The 17,351-nt window shown below is 41.2% G+C and overlaps 1 protein-coding gene and 1 non-coding gene across 3 annotated transcripts in view; one reads left to right on the top strand and one right to left on the bottom strand.

Moving 5' to 3' along the window:
- The window catches only part of MITF (melanocyte inducing transcription factor), a 207,993-nt gene that overhangs the window by 73,490 nt on the left and 117,152 nt on the right, over window positions 1-17,351 (bottom strand). For both annotated transcript variants that reach the window (XM_087825115.1, XM_087825116.1), the window contains exon 2: window positions 3,592-3,838. In XM_087825115.1, the coding sequence (XP_087681241.1) occupies window positions 3,592-3,838 (247 nt within the window). The remainder of the gene's footprint in view (window positions 1-3,591; window positions 3,839-17,351) is intronic.
- LOC148091474 (U6 spliceosomal RNA) lies at window positions 9,511-9,616 on the top strand. The gene has a single exon (XR_015715729.1). It is a non-coding gene; the product is annotated as a U6 spliceosomal RNA (small nuclear RNA).

Below are 17,351 nucleotides of genomic sequence, written 5' to 3'. Positions count from 1 at the left end.
TCTATTCCAGCAACAACACTCTGCCTTTAAATCTTTAAACTCCAAGGTACAGAAAGGAAGGGAGAGACATAGAAATCCTTGGCAATTCCCTACAAATTTCTAAACAGAGAAATGTTTTCAAACTATAAACTCATGTTCTCAAGCTATAAACTGTCAGAGTCCATGCTGCACGAAGGAGCGGGGAGAGAGATTTTGAAGAACGTAAGTCTAGGATCAGAGCATACGGATGCTGCGATGATCAGTTAGGCAGTAAACACACACCTTGATGCATGTGCGGACAGTAACACAGCGGCCAGCACGAAAGGCTTCTTCAGCTGTGAGGCCTGACATGTGTCCACTAGGTCTGTCCCTGGGTACTCTGCTTCCCTTTGAAAGAAGCTGGGTCAAATCTCAAACCTCAGGTTTGTATGACTCCTATGTCAACAAAACCCACCTGTGGAAGAAACTGCTCCCTTTAATGGTCCTCATGAGTCTTTTTGATAATTCATAATTTAAAATACAAGGTGTGTTCACTACTGCAATAAAATGTATCATGCACTATACTGGTTCATTTATGATGAAGCATCCTTAACTGCGATACCCAATTGAGGAGGGGTGTTCTTAAGCCCAGAGACTCTCTAATATGTGAGTGCATAGCACTAAGTCCAACCATTCCACGCCATCAACATGAAAATCAATAATAGGAATAAAGCCATAAACTAATTAAATCAGTATGGAAACTGGCGCTGATCCTGCAAACCTTCACAGATTTACAGACTAAATGATGACCACAGGATAAGTAATGCAGATTCCCAACCTCCAACATGAATTCTAAGGACTAGACCTAGTTTACCAGATGCTGTGAACAATTTTTAAACGTGTTTTACAAAGCTTCATATATTTTAAGCATAACTCTGCCAAAAAAAAGGGACTAACCTGAAAACACTAATTTAGCTTTTGAAATGAGTTATTCAACCCACTGATAGTCTATATAACGTTGCCAACGTGAGCGTGTGTGTGTGATCTTCTACCAAGTTCGAGCAAACCCGTGGGAGACAGAGAGGTTTCACCAGGACTCTCGAGCACGCACTACACCTCTACCTTCACCGAGGAGCAGGTGTGTTCCGTTTTGACAATTGAAATCTTTAAAGATTAAATGAAGAGTTTACCCAGGCTACACTATGCAAAAATGCTTATTCAATATGGTCTGTATAATAATGCACTCAATTAGTATACTTGATATTACCCTTTCCTTGAATATATAAATTCATCCAAAAATGGTCAAGGATTGAGCAAATTAACTGTTTTTGCTATTAACAATTTACTTTATAAAATTATGCCTATGGTTTAAAAGGGAAAAGAAAAAAGACCCTATTTATCTCACTTACCTTTCCATAATAAGTATTTCATAATATTTTTATACAATAAAACTTTAAAAAATATGTAAACACTTTTTATAAAGTACCAAGTCTTTAAGTATCTGAAGCAATCACTAATACAATACTCTCCTTAAAAATCTTACTTGAATTTCTTAGAATGTCATATGAAATCATATATTTTTATTTGGTCTTAAGGTTCCTAAAATCTCTCTAAATAGCTGTGAGACCGTCCTCGTTGCTATGCCAACAGCTCTAGTTCTTCATTTACCTGACACACGTCACTACTTCATACAATTCAAGTGTAAAACTGTGCACATTGCAGATCAACTACGTCCAACATGAAATATAACCTACCGACTGCTCACGTTTAGTTAGGTTAAGTCTCCCAGTTCTGACGGCTGATTTGTGCTTTAACTTGGGACTTGTTCCTGGCTCACCTAAAGTGGGGACGGCAGCTCAAGCCAGTATTACCCGTAAACCACAGCACACAAAGAAAATGTGTTTATTATTCAAACCACGGAGTAAAGATTTTAATTTTAATCATTTTAAAATTAACATGTTTTAAATAACAAAAACATTTAGGAATGATGTCCAGTTTTAAGATGATGTGGAAATGTTTCAACACATTTGCATTTGGATAATTTCCCCACCATGGGATCTAATATCCTTAATAGGAATATTGATTTCAATTAATATACTTTAATATATATCAAATATTACCTTTGAATTGGACATAAGCTACTACAAGCACAACCCCATATTATCTCTTCTAAAATTTGACCTTCAGATCTAAAAAGCTGACTATTACAGTGAATAAAATAGACATATTTCTCCACATTTTATTGCTAATTCAGATCACTTCAAATAATCTAAAGTATAGACAAAACAATTGTGATTTCTGTGAACAGTAGACAACTTAAGTCTTAAATAAATCTTAAATCTATAAAAACTCAGTGATTGCCAGTCTTCACCCAAGTAGAACAGAAAGTTTTAATATATAATCTATTCCCAAGAGAAAACCTTGCCTTTAGTTAGGGGGTTGGGGGTGGGGTGGAGATAAAATATCTATGAATTGAGGCAATATCCAGAACTTCAATCACATTAGAGTAAACTTTCATGCTAAACTGTTTGGGTCTTTTGTGCTCTAACAGAATTTTAATCATTTTCTTCCATTAAAGAACTTTATTATCTCATCACTACATTTTTTAAAAGTCTTTGCAAATAAAAAACAATTTACTTTAAATTTATTTTTAAAGGATCTCTTTCCTACTTCCTGGTAAGGATCACCTTTTGCTTTCCAGTTATAACACATCCTCCCTCTACTTGCTTTAACAGTAAACTTTAAATAGTGGGAGATGGTTTTTTGACCACACAAATGAAGGCAGGAACCAGCAACGAATCATTGGTGTGTGAAGTTCCCATTGTTTGACGAACAGCAACACTCGGGACTCTTCAGAATGAATCAATTAGGTGAATGGGTTAAAAAAAAATTTAAGTAAGGGAACTTTTCTTATTTTCCGTGCATCAGTCATGTTCCAAGTTAGCATGTTTATCTTTAAACTTGGAGTACCTCCCAATGTGATGTGGAGGACATGTGTGTGAGATGGAAGTCCAGTCTCAGATGTCACCATTTTCCTATAATTAGGAAGCTGTATGTCCCTGATTGAATGACGCTAACAGGCTCCTGCATTCTCCACTCCAGCAAGGAATCAAAGACCCACAACAGACAACTCACTTCAGTTCAAGGGTCGTGCACTCTGGTCGTTAAAGCATAGGAAGCTCTTCTACAGGGTTATACCTAAAACCTTCTGAAAAAGCCAGGCTCTGTAGCCAAGGTTATTTACTAAATAGAAAAGGAAATTAAATAATAGCCATGGAATGTATTGGGGGAAATGTATATAAGTTATCAGAAGAGGCTCACTTTAACTTGTACATTCTGAAACTTTCCCAAAGAAAGGTGGAAAGTACTACAGCAGACACCTACTCCCACTCGGATTTCCCATGGAACATCGCTCTTCCCCCACCAAATGAGGTCACCACTATATTTACAGGATATGTAGCTGTCTTTTAAAATACAAAGCCATGGAGGAATCAATGGGGTCAGCAATGAAAACATGATTCAGACAGGTCAATAGGACCAAACCCACATTCAGATAAATAAAACACCTAGAAAATGGAAAGCGTTGGTTTGGCAGAGGGCTTGGTCCAGCCAACAAGAGCGACACTCACGTACCTTAAGGACTTCCATCGGCACCTGGGTGGCGGAGGGAAGGGAGGTGGGCACGCTGACGTTTATGGCTGGGGTCTGACTCACAGGCACTCGCTGTTGCATGAACTGGGCCGCCTGCAGCTTCTGCTGCTGCTCCCTGCGCTCCTGCTCCTGCATCTGCTCACGCATGAGTTGCTGGCGTAGCAAGATGCGTGATGTCATACTGGAGGAGCTTATCGGAGGCTTGGAGGCCCCAGGATGCTCCTCGGAACTGTTGTGGGAAAACCAAAAAAACACACATTTAGTTTCCTAATGAGACCTTTCATTTGCATTTTGGGGTACCCTAAATTGCAGCCAACTATGGAATGAGCCTGTACAAATGTAATCAAGGCACAGAGTAGTCTCCACGTAACTGAGAATCATGAGGCGACAGCACTGAAATCATCAGCAGTCAAATTAAAAAAGTCATCTTGATTACATCTAGGCAGTTTCATCATGTGGCTTAAATTGGTTCTTCTCTGACATTTTATACTGCACGTTACTCATCACCACCAAATACAGAGCCACCACACAGAGCCCAGAAGCGATGCATCGCAGTGCACCCGGATTTCCACATTTAAAGTGAATTGCTTGATTTGCTTTTCTATAACCGAATCTAACCAAGTAACGACTCCTACATGTCCCAATTCCTTGAAGATGCCTAACATGTTCACTAACACGGCGTGCCTCAGAGGAAAGGTGCATTTTGTCAGTATTGTCCTACGGTATGGGAAGTAAAAATCATTCATGAAAGAAGTATTTGGAGAATGTTCACACTGAACTTGACCTTAGTCTTTGGGAAAGGGGCGGAAGACAAGCTGCTCTGACACCCAATTCCCCTCCGCCTGGCTGTCTTTGCACTGTCTTCTCTGACCAGCGCGGCGTGCCCTCCTATGTGCGCTCTGCCAGTTCCCCAGGAAGCCTGCTTCGCATAGTTGGGGACTTAGGCTCCCAAAAGTATTAAAATGCTCAGACCTAGTCATAAGTGAAAAAAAGACTTCCTAATTTTCCTAAAGATGGTTTTCGATCGCTGATCGTGCCAGTTCTCTGACATCAATAGTTATTGATGCATCCAGAAAAAAGAGGTAATGACAATTTTGCCCAATTACCCGCTTATCAAAGTGGGAGGTGTTTCATACATTTCCGTTGCATCACCGTATTTTAAAGCCCTAGCTCAGAAGGATTTTGCGAGGCTTACATAACATAATAAAATAACTCGCATAAATCCCCTAGTACGGTGCGCACCACCATGCAGCACCGCCTCAATAAACAGTCACTGTTGCTATTATTATTATCTAGAAAATTTAATGTTCTTTATTTCTAGCAATATGCTTTTCTAAAAAATATGTTTAGAACAAACAGTACAAAATCTGAGCACCTAGAAATGGAGAAAAGGTAACATTTGAGAAAATATTTACTCATGTGAAAGTCACTCTTCAACAGAAGTACCTTTTTTGAGACTAAATCCCACTATTGCCTTTATCTTTTAACAACAAAAACTAAAGCCTTTAGCCACTGCCCACGCTGAAGAGCTCCTTCACACTCGCAGGAGGATGCTGCCCTGCCCGCACTCCCAGAAACCTACACCGTAAAAATCCTGCTGGCAGTTTACCTGTAACTCACCACAGGAAACTGCTCCAGTAAACTGTAAACTGTGGCAGGTTCACATAACGTAATAGTACGCAGCCATTAAAAATGGTAAAGAAATATATTTATTGTTCTGAATAAAAACTGCATAGTATAACCAACTTATTTTTATTCATTCTTTTAACGCATGCTTAATTTTTCACTTATTTTATTTAAAAGAACTTAAAACTTTATTTTTCAATCACAGTTTACCTTCAATATTATTTTGTATTAGTTTCAGGTGTACAGAATAGAGGTTAGACAACCATATACTTCATCATTTTCAATAGCATGGATGGACCGAATAAGTCAGTCAGAGAAACACAAATACCACATGATTTCACTTATTGTGGAATCTAAAGGTCAAAATAAATGAACAAGCAAAATTGAAACAGACTCATAGACACAGAGAAAAGACGATTGCCAGAGGCGAGGGGGTTGGGAGACTAGGTGGAAAAGGGGAAGGGACTGCCCTGGCTGGTGTGGCTCAGTTGGCTGAAGCATCATCCCATGCACTGAAGGCTTGTGGGTTTGATTCCCAGTTAGGGCACACACCCAGGTTGAGGGTTCAAGCCCCAGCTGATCCCCAGTTGGGGTGTGTACGAGAGGCAACTGATCGGTTTCTCTCCCTCCCTCTTCCTTCTCTCTCTCAAAAAATCAATAAAAAATTTTTAAAAACCCCATATTCTCTGGTGAGGATTTAGAAAAAAAAAGGTGAAGGGATTAAGAAGTACAAATTGGTAGTCACAAAAGAGTCACAAAATAGGGGATATAAAGTACAGCAATAATACTATAATAACTGTGTCTGTATGTGTCAGGCGGGTAGTGGAAGTAGTGCAAGGACACAATATAATAATGTTAGAAAAGCCAGATGCAAAATAGTATTCAAGGTATGATCCAATTTTTAAAAAATGTTCACTAATGAAGAAGTATAATGATACTTACCACTCTGAGCCATTGCTGGTATATATTATTACAGTCTTTAAGAAAACAACAGCATTATCAAAAGCTATGAAATTTTTCATGTAATCTGATTCAACATTTCATTAGTTGACAACTTTCCTAAGGAAATAACACAAAATGTGGAGAACCTGATATTACAAAGCTATTTTCAAATTGCAAAATATTCTGTATCCCTACATTTATTGAGAATGGTTAAGTAAATTATGCAAGGAAATGTTGGTCACAGGGTACGAAGTTTTTGTTACAAGATGAGCACATTCTGGGATCTGAGGTGCAGCACAGAGGCTACAGGTAATAATTCTTATTACAAAAAAAAAGGTAACGTGAGGTGGCAGATGTGTTATGTAGCTTGATTGCAATCATTTCACAATACGTACATGTAGACATATACCTCAAGTATAGACAGTTTGTGTTGGCTATACCTCAACAAGGATGGGGGAAAACAAAACCACTTCAGAGATTTATTAAGCAGAAAATAGGTTTTAATTAAGTCATAATACGTGAATGATACATGAATTTGACAATATTTTTAAAAATACAGACTACAGAGCAAAGTGGAAAATGCATATAATAAGAGTCAATTAAAAAGTCAGGTTCAAAATTTACTTACATCCTAATTTAAAGTAAGAAGAGTGCGTGTAGGCTCACAAACGCACTCACATGGCCAGCAGGGATGAGGGACAGGGTCAGAGCTGCCAGAGCGGGAGCGGAGTTACAGGTAAACTTCTTTTTTAGTCTTTTTCCCCCAAGCTAAATAAAGCCATGATGATTTTTCTCAAGGGCAGACCATATATGCTGCTAATTTAAGAACATGAAGAAATGACTTGAGTGATCAAAGTCACCATTTGTTAGAAAAAGGGGACTGTCCATATAGACAGTATTTTGACAGTAAGCTGGGGACACAGTGACAGCCCCCCGCACGCGGTTCTCTTGGAGTCTTCAGAATCTGGGGCGTTCCACCCTCCTCTTCACAGCTGCCCACTGACACACCGGGCTGGAGAACGGCGACACCCCACTCAGGGGTAACCCCACGAACCCACCCACGTGATCGAAGTAGCCGTTAGGGCCATCTACTCAGCTGGTCGAGATCTGCTGCCAGGAGGCCATTAAACTAAAGTGCACTTCCCTAACTGGGGAAAAGCAGGGGTGCTATTTAAAGTCCGCACATAAGCGAGCGGCTTGCTATTCACGGCCTGTCAGGTTAGACATCTCCAGAGAGGCTGACCCTTAGGTAGAAGCGGGAGCACAGCTTTGTGCCGCGCGGACGCAGCTGTGGAGTAATCGCACTAATTAGCTGCTTGGACAGCCATTCGCTGTGATACGGGGGAGGGGGGCTTTCAATTAACAGTGAGGCATTCTTGAGACACCTTAAATTAAAATTACGAGTTATTAACCACATCAAGGCTTGGGACTTTAAAGTTGGTAACAATATCACTTATTTACTGAAATGTCCAATCAGAAAAAAAAAAAATACATATTTAAACAGTAGATCCATATAAATAAAAGGAAAGCCCACTAAAGAAAACCTAGCAGAGCTCACTAATTGACACTTTTAACAAATCTTCCAAAACTAAAGTGCAAAGGAAGATTGTAGCCACCTCATTGCACACACTCCCGGTGGGTGGGATATTTCTGCGCATTAAGATAACTCCCAGATTCTCAGCTTTACTTTCAGTATTTTAAAAATCCCTTTCTCTTAGAAATAATTGAATCTGTAATGATCACCTTGTAGACAAAAATGAAGATGCCCATACTTCTAAATATTAGCAAGACAAATGAGCACAAATGTTTTAAACTCGTAATTGAGGTGAGAACATAACAAGTAACCACAAATTGTATTTTTTCTTCTTAAAAAAAAAATTATTGAATTTATTGGGTGACATTGGTTAATAAAATTATATAGGTTTCAGGTGTACAATTCTATAATACAACCTTGCATAAGTATCCAGGAAAAAAGCAAAATTTCTACATGTATTGTCTTTTTTTTATTGTGTGATTTTAATTTTTTTTTCTAATTATTATCTCCTTTTTAAAAAGTCTTAGTTTGTAAACTGTATATTGTACTGTAAAATGAGAACCTGATACTGAAACCACTGACGGTGGGCAAGGAGAGCTGTCCAAATGTATTTAATTTTAGATGCTAACTGAACTCATACAGGGCCGAAGAAGCTTGATCTGCCTTAGACAATCCTAATTCCAAGGGTCTGATTCCTTTTCATCAGATTATGTAAAGGTCATTTATTCAACAAATACAGGGTGTCCCCAAAAATGTATAAACACTGTAACAGCTAATAGCTTAATTTTGAAAATGAAATGTATTTTAATAAGCACAGCCTTTATAATTATTCAAAGTGTGTGTATCCATTTTTTTGTGGACACCCTTTAGGTATTGGGTGTCTCCTCCGTGCCAGGTGCTGGGACTACCTGGTCTCTAATCTCATAGAGTTTAAAGCCATGGACATATCATTTTTATGTTGCCTTAAAATTAAGTCAGTTATCTAGATTATCTGACAGTTATCTAGTTCCACATAGGAAGGTATACATCTCACCATTAGAAATCACCCTCTGAAAGCCAACTAAAGAGGCAAAAGCAGTTACTGGCACATATCTGAGTGACTGAAGCAGACACACAACTTCCCTGAGAACTGGGAACTGCAGAACAGTGACTGCCGGACTGCCATCAACTGGGCTCAAATTCTGGTTCAGTCACTGGTGAGCAGCGATTTCTAAGGAGCCATCCCACCTCTCCCAGCCCCTCAAAGGTACTGTCCTGATTAAATGAGTGAATGTTGGCTAAAGTGCTCAGCCCAGTGGCCGGAATTGGACACCAGGGAGCCACAGGTACCTGGTGGAGTTGGGCTCCAAATTATCTGGCATATTCCCAAATCAGAGAGTCAATTCCACTGCCTTCATTAGCCACTTAGGTACATCAGAAATCCCAAGAAACGCATTACCCCAGCATCCAAACAGCATCTGCCTGACCTCTCCTCCTCACCTTCCACAGTGATGCCAAACCCTTTACTAGACCTTGTTTCTCAGGCTCTGGTCTCCACACCAGGTCATCATGGCAGGAGACTGGTGGTCAGTTGAAACTTGTTCTCTGGGCTGAAGCAGCTGATAAACGTTTTCCTGCATTTCCTCTTTTCATTTCCTTACACAGAATCAAGCTCTGCCATTTGCTAACCTACAACAGTGGCCAAGTTAGTCCATCTCTGAGCTCTGATTTTTCTTACTTATAAAGAGTGTTTCATACATCTGCCTGTCAGCACTGTGATGATGATTAAAATTTGCAATAGACGTAAAAAGCTAAAAAAGGTGCTCACTTCAGCAGCACATCACTAAAACTGGAAAGACACACAGAAGATTAGCACGGCCCCTGCGCAAGGGTGGCCTGCAAATGCATCAAGCGTTCCATATTTTTTGTTGTACATTTGAAACCTATATGATTTTGTAAACCAATGTTACCCGAAAAATCCATTTTTTTTAAAAAGTTAAGCACATGACTGACTCATAGTCCAATAAACGGGAAAAGAGTTCAAAACTTAGTTTTAAAAAATGGTATTAAATTAGGAACATGCTACTTCTTTCCTGATGCAAGGAAGCAACTCTGCATTACACCTCTATGCAAGTCTGGACCATAGCAGATTCGTCTTTTGAGGTTCAGGCATCCATATTTAATTCAGAGAACCTGACAAAATTTTTCAGAGGTGAAGAGAATTTATCCTACGTTATCACAGGTCATAAAGTAAAAATCCTAGCATTTTCCTCCAGGAAAAATTAATATTCATTATAATCATTCAGTTGATAGAACTCAAAGCCTAGCATCTGCCTGCACTAGGACACAATGCGATTCTGTCCAGGAAAGCACAGTGTGATGCCCACAGCCACAGTGGAGACCCAGGAGGCACAGTAATCTTAGCTTCCCGAAGCACAAGTGGGAAAGCTATGTCATGGATAGGTGAAGCCACAGGGGTTCCAAATGCACAAGGCTGGCTATCACAAAATCAGCCGAAGACTCTGTCTAAAACCAAATGCCCAGTCTTCATCCTTAGAAACTGATTTCAGTTTAGGGAAGTCCCAGGAATCAATATGTCCACAAAAATTCTGCAGTTGCCCTGGCTGGTGTGGCTCAGTTGGTTGGGCCTCATCCTGGGCACTGAAGGGTTGCTGGTTCAATTCCTGGCCAAGGCACATGCCAGGGTTTGAGGCTCAACTCCTGGCAGGGGGTATGCAGGAGGCGGCCAATCGATGTTTCCCTCTCACATCGATGATTCTCTTTCCCTCTTCCTTCCTTTCTCTCTAAAAGTGAAAAAAAAAATCTTTCTAAAAAATTCTGCAGTTGATTCTGATGGGTAGCCATGTTTGGAAACTAAAAGTCAAACACCCAAGATCACCCAGCCGTGGGTTGCAGCTGGGGCCTGAACCCACACCTCTGATCCTTAGACAAGAGTGCTTTCATCTGTGTCAGAGGAAATGCACGTTCCATTCCCACTTCCAGAAGCCTGACAGGAGCTCTGAAGAGTCCTTCCCGTACAGAATCAAGGTGAGGATGGGATGGAACAGGGAGGCCTACTCAGCCTGACAATAGTCCATGAACCCAGACAGACAAATATGTCAGTCCAGAAACTACCAGTGGATCTTTATAGTCACAACATAACTACTTTATCATAACTAGAAAGAACATATAGAATCTATAGAAACTGCCCCCAACCAACTTGTTCTGTCAGCTGAAAGAAATTCTTAGGAGTCTTTTGAAAGTGCCCCCAAGTGTACAACTCACTGAAGCAAGATTGGCAAACGGATCCGTCTTTCTAAATGACACACAAACATTTCAGAATGATCAGCACACCTTTCCAATCCTTCCAAAGCAACAGCCCTGTACATGTAAGGATAATTTGTTCACCATGTGTCGTGGGAGCAAGTACAAATTAAAAAATGTTGAAACTGAAGTAAGAAAGTAAGAAACTGTCCTTTGTACTTAAAATAGCTGAGTATAACCATGGAAATGGGAAAGTACCAGATTTCAGTTTGACTTCAAAAATTGAGATCTTCTGGACTTTTGTCATTGCCAACCCTGGGTTTTAGCAGTAAAAAAAAAAAAAAAAGAAGAAGACGACCAGCCAAAATTCCAGCATTTTCCAGTAATATTACCAGCTCAATCAACAAATACTACAGGTTTCTGGAGCAGAAGAAATAAAAAGGGCTTGAAAGGTGTAGCCAGTCTTTCTCCCCTTCTTTCCTTCAACAAATCTTTGAATGCTTTCCAAAAGCCAGGTCTGCTGAGCATGAGGGATCCCACGGGGTCCACAGCGATGGTCCTCCTGTCACTGGGGCTCTGTGGCTTTCATTAACCAGAAGGAGGAAACCATACTAAAAAGTAAGAACCACCAATAACATATAAGCTAAAATCTGAAATTTCATTGCTCAACATCTAGACCCCAATTAGCTCATAAGAAAGGGAGGTTCTCAATATCTATCCAAGATTAGTATTCCTTAACCTGGACCTTCTGCTGGTTCCACTGAGAGTAATCTCAATAGCTGGTTAGCTGAAAATCAAGAGAACCTTAATAATGTTCCCAGTACAGCAATATTCTTCACAAAAATGACACCCGGGGCACAGGAAGAAAACATTTTAATTTTCATTTTATTCCATCATTTTTATTTTATGTTTTTGTAGATGTTGTATAATATATAATTAGTGCAGTGGGACATGTACACAATTTATAGAATAAAATATGTTGAGAGAGTATGCTTGAAAAAAACTCTTTAACTAGGAGTGATGACTAAAGATGTTTCCTAGAGCTCAGTCGTACATGAACAATGTTCTTCCAGGCAATTTTCGTCTTCAGGCTTTTTAAGTTGGTTCTTTTCACCACTCCCAGTTTCTCGCTTCTACAGGCTCCGACTAAGGAGAACCTCAGTCTCTTAATAAAAATATTTTCAACCAAGGGCATGAGGACGCCATTTCCTCACTGTGCGGCCACGCTGCTCTCCATTTCCACAGATGCCACTCTGGTGTAGCTGACCCTCCACGCTCGAGTCCCTTCAAGACAGTCTCGAGAGCCAGCGCCTCCGCGGGCCCGGCGCAGGCGAGGCTGCGGCCGCCGCTCCAGCGCTCTTTCCCATCGGCGTGCGCCCAGCACAGCCCACTCGGGAATTCTCCCCGCTCTGCCCGACTGTGGAACCCCATTCGCTCCTAGTGCCATGTTTTAAAGGGTTCTGAGAAGCTCGCCCCTACGAGGCGCATGTAATTGGTACAGCATGGTACGATATCCCGCCTAGAGTATTTTAAAAGGGAGGCCTTTTTATCCCAAGCTCGGCCGCTCTAAGGACAGAACTCGGAGCATCAGTGTGAAAGTAACTGCGAGGATCTTTTCAGGCAGGAAGCCCTTCCGTCCTTACCTGAATGGCTGCCCCAGGCACAGGGTACACTCTGTGTGCTTGTCTAGACACCTTAACAAGTCAGAGAAGACTCAAAAGCCTTACCCTGCCATCACTGAACAATTACTGCATGTTAACTAAGTTTGCAACACTGTGTGGAAATCAAGGCAAAAGCACAGACTACGGTGGGCGCACCGGGCATGGTGCAGGAGGCAGCCTTACAAATTAGAAGTAATGACTTACGGCGCTCACACGATATTTATGCCTGCCCAGGATCCTGTCCCACTCCCTTGGCAAAACACCTTGATTTCACTTTGAAGAACCTTCCTCCTTACTTTCAGTTCATGAGGTTATGGGGGTGCTACTAACTCCAGACACAGGGACACACCCCAGGTTAGCCAATCACAGTGAGTGGGTTCGTGCTACAAGGTGATCCAGTAAGAGTCAGCCCTATGCCTTTGACGAGAACTACTGGGGTAGAATAACTCTCTTTATACTAAGGTTTGGAAAAATGGTAGAATGTAGAATGTGAATTTGAAACTTTCTGGGCCTGTCTGAAAAAAAAAGCCAGAGTAGATGAAAGGGAACAGAGAACTGAGAAGGACAAACGGAGGAGGAGCTGGTGCTTGGACAGTGAGCGCCTGCATCACGCCGTCCCTGACGCCTGGCTAAGCCTGCGTGGTGGATGTCGATTTACCAGGCCACTCTCCGTTTCTGCTTACGCCAGTCTGATGTGCTCTGGTGTACCACAAACGCTTTTTGTGACATTTTAGAAAATACTAGTTATTTTGAAAAAAATATCATCACAGTTTCAGCCAGAGTTACAGCTCAGCCAACCTACTATCCATTCCTGTTCTCTCCTCATGTGGGCTGGTACACTGCCACCTACAACATCCCCCAGCTTTCCAGCAACTAGCCTGGCTTCATGACTAAGTTTTGCCAAAAAGATTTAAGCAGCAATGTCATGTGGCACCTCCAGGAACTCTCCTTAAAGAGATATACTGTTCTTTGAAACTTCTGCAATCATATCCCCTGGAATCTGGCTGTAACGGCAGGAGCTCAGCATCCATTTTGGACGGTGAGGGTGAGCCCCTCCCCTGACTTAACGATGGGGCTGGAATATACCTGGTCATTCATGAGGGTAGGAATTTCTGTTTTATTCACATCCAGACTCCCCAGCACCGAGACGAATATCTGGCACATAGTGGGATGAAATAAATATATGTTCAATGGGTAAATCTGGTGTCCCTATCCTAACAAATACCCCACCTCATAAAGTCAGATAATACTAGAAGCTTGGTGTTGGAAGACCTTCACTCAAACCAGCGGATTAAATCATTCAGGAGAGAGACACAGTTTTCCAAGGACATCTGAGCTCTAGAGACTGTATTTCCTTAATTCTAAGACAAAGTTTCCCTTCGCATTTTAAGACTTTCCAAGTCAAAACAGATCTTATAATCTATGTATATATGTAATAGAGTTTTCTCCTCCCTCAAACAGTTGCCTTATAATCAGTAGTTAATTTGACACAAGGAAATACACTTGAGAGACAAATACTGTAGCATTGGGCTATTTGTGCCCCCTCAACAGCTGAATGAGTTAAAGTTTGGGTAATTCAGGAATCGGGGCTTGGGGAGACCCATCAATAAAAAGGGAGAGGAAGAAATATCAATTCACTTAGGATCCTGAATGAAAATCCATAGCACGCACAGAGAAAAGCGGGAGCCCTGGAGCAGGAATGCCCAGGTGAAATCCCGGCTCTGCCTTTTTCAGCTGTGACTTCACCTGCCCAAACCTCAATGTTCTCATCGCAAAATGGAGGCAGAAAAAGCTCCTCTGTCTTGGAGTGGCTCTGAGAACTAAGTGTGTTAGTGAATGCTGGCCCACACCCCATGCAGACGACCAGTAAAAGTTTGGCTGTGATTTCTTCCCTACTGTGTTTTAATTCCTGCACTCGCCTTCTCTGAGTATCTATCTCAGCTTCTCTCCACTAGTGAAAACTGAAGTTATTTTCTAGAAAGCCAAAACTCTCAATGTTGCTATAGTGTCCCTTTGCTTTCCTAGAGGAAAATGCAGAAGAAATAATTAATCCACAGTATATGCCCTCCCTGAAATAACAGGCACAAAGAAGTTAATGGGCAACAGCTCAGTGAACAAGTTTTGTCAAAGATATGTGCTAAGAATTTCATTCTGAAAGTTTATAGGGGAAGCATGCTCCCACGGCAAGTATTTTAGTGAACCAGAACAAAAAATTCAAAATAATTAAGCAAAAGTTGCTGAAATCAAGAATTAATTTGGGTGCACATTCAAGGGTGACATCACCACTGTTCTTAGGCTGCATCAGAATGACATGCTTTAGCCACTCATGACATCCATTAATTTAAAATTAATATTTTAAAAATTATTAAGTTATAAAGGACATTCTTATGGAGTATGAGTCACAGGGGCGATTATCATCTCACTATTATCTGATTTACAAAGCAGAAATTTCTAGTGTGATGACATTTTAAATACATAATTACATATATTTTGTTCATAGAAATGCTTATCATTTTAGAGGGATAAGTAATTAAATTGTTTTAATGACACACAGTATAAAAAATCTATAAAAGCAAATTCAAAACAGCAAAACTAGCACAAGAAATTAAAAATCATTTTAACAGCTATTAAGACTTTTTAAGATATAACTCTGAACACGATGAACTTGAACCATACTTAAATTTGTGGGAATTTTTTTTAAGAATCAGATTCTCAAAATAGTTCAGCTACATGTAGTATTTTTCCATTTTCTCGCCGCCTTTAAACACACCTTCACAAGCTGCTGAGCATGGAGCTTGTCGACTTAATCAGAGCCTCTCTCACGACCCAGGAAGGCTCCTAAATAATTATTAAGCTCCAGGGTGGCTTTTGCATGAGTTGATCTGCTTCAATGCCTATTCACTTAGGGACCCAGCTTTTGGTATTGTTGTCAAATCTTATCACCTAACGCTGAAAGTAAATGTTCAAGAAGGTGGGGAGAGGTATCCGTTTAGTATTCCCCCGTTTTAGTATTTCTTTGAAACTGACTATTTCCAATTCGTTCTATATGTATATTCCAGGCACATGATTCTGACGTTTGTATGTTGTGTTTTCTTCTCCAAGAGAAAACAGTCAATGTATAGAAATGCAAAGGAGATGTATATTAATGCAACTGCTGACTGTTCACAGTCAGGAATGAGAGAGGAGGAGAGAGGAGGACTACCTGCAATGGAACAGTTCTGACAAATGTTACTATTAAGCACACTCTTTACTGAGAAAATCCTTTTCAATTCATAACAATGCTAGACTACAGTCTACCCTGTAATCATGAATCAAGCTCTGTTCTCAGGCTTTTCAAGCAGACATTTCTGGGCATTTTGAATTTAAGACCAACATTTGCTTTTAAACAAAAACGCAGAGAGGCTAGCATTTCGATCCCCCACATTCGAAGTTCTCCTTGTCATATCCACCTCCTAGGGGCACAGCCAAGCTGGGGAAAGCCACAGTCACAAAGTAACAGTTTCAGTATTTTTAACTCCCCCAAATAACCTTCCCTTTCCCTGGCCTCCCCCTTAAAAACAAACTCCTGTTAAGTGGTCCCTGGGTTATTTCCAGCATGAGACCTCACTTACAGATACAAGCTTTCAAAGGCGCAGGGCATGAACATCTGAACTCTCAGCGCCTCCATCTTTTCCTGCTCGGTGCTCTGCAAGCCCTTGGCGGAGAGTGAAAGTCAAAGTGAGCTCTGGCACTGGCTGTGTCACTAGGGGTGGCTCCTGATAAGGCCCTGGAAACTCCAATCCAAACACAGCTCCTGCTTAAGGTGCCTGGTGTCTGTCTGCAACAGCAGACTTGTTTAATCCAGTACCTACTGTACCTGCAGGACAAAAATGCTGCCTCACACGGCACAGGGCTCTGCAAGGACCCGGGCAGGCCAGGCACCAGCCCCGGCCAGGCGAGCCACCGATGCTCGCTGGGCACTCCCGAGTGCAGGTAAGGTTGAGGCTTGCGGCCCTGAGCATTCTTAGAGAACTCAAAAGGAAAGAGAATTTCACATACCAGTGAATTTTTAGCACTTAACAGAGTCACAGAATCCGGGAGGGCTGTGGGGTTGCTTGTGCCCCTTCAGAGGTGGGGCATCTCAGGCATCAGTTCATCACACACCTCGCTGCTCTGCACCCATGAGTGGGCATTTTTGGAACTGGAGCTTGATAAATTGTGCATGCCCTCCTGCTGACAGTATTCCTTCCCCTCAGATCCCAAGAACACAAGGAAGGCTGTCCTTGCCCACTCCCCATGAGAGGCAAAGGCAAACTGCTTCTTATCATGGGTACCCCCTTTTAGGACATAGCCATCTTTAGGCTATAAATCCAGGCATTCTTAGACTGGCATCTAATTAAACTCTGAAGACACTGGCGTACAAGAAGAAAAGACACAAAAAATATGTACTCTTAAAAGACACTAACATTCTGATGTGAAAATACCAGTATTATCAGATCTTGATGCAGCTCCTGTGGGCTGGGCATACCAGGGGTGTCCTGCAGAGAGAGGAAAATATGCACCTTTCTCCCCACACACAACTCAGAGGTCAGACGACATCTGACCAGCTGTGGGCTCTGAGTAAGTTACTTTATCTCTGTGCCTAAGACTTTGTCCAAAGTAAATGCCTGGAAAACAAGGCCATCTCTGTGAGCCATCAGCAGTCTCTGATCCCATATTGTGATCAAGTTATATTTTTTAACTTCCCTTTAATAATA

The sequence above is a fragment of the Miniopterus natalensis genome, chromosome 15, assembly GCF_054644295.1.
Source record: "Miniopterus natalensis isolate mMinNat1 chromosome 15, mMinNat1.hap1, whole genome shotgun sequence".
NCBI lineage: Eukaryota > Metazoa > Chordata > Mammalia > Chiroptera > Miniopteridae > Miniopterus > Miniopterus natalensis.
The sequence above is the reverse complement of the archived record's forward strand: the minus strand, read 5'-3'. Positions and strand labels throughout refer to the sequence as shown.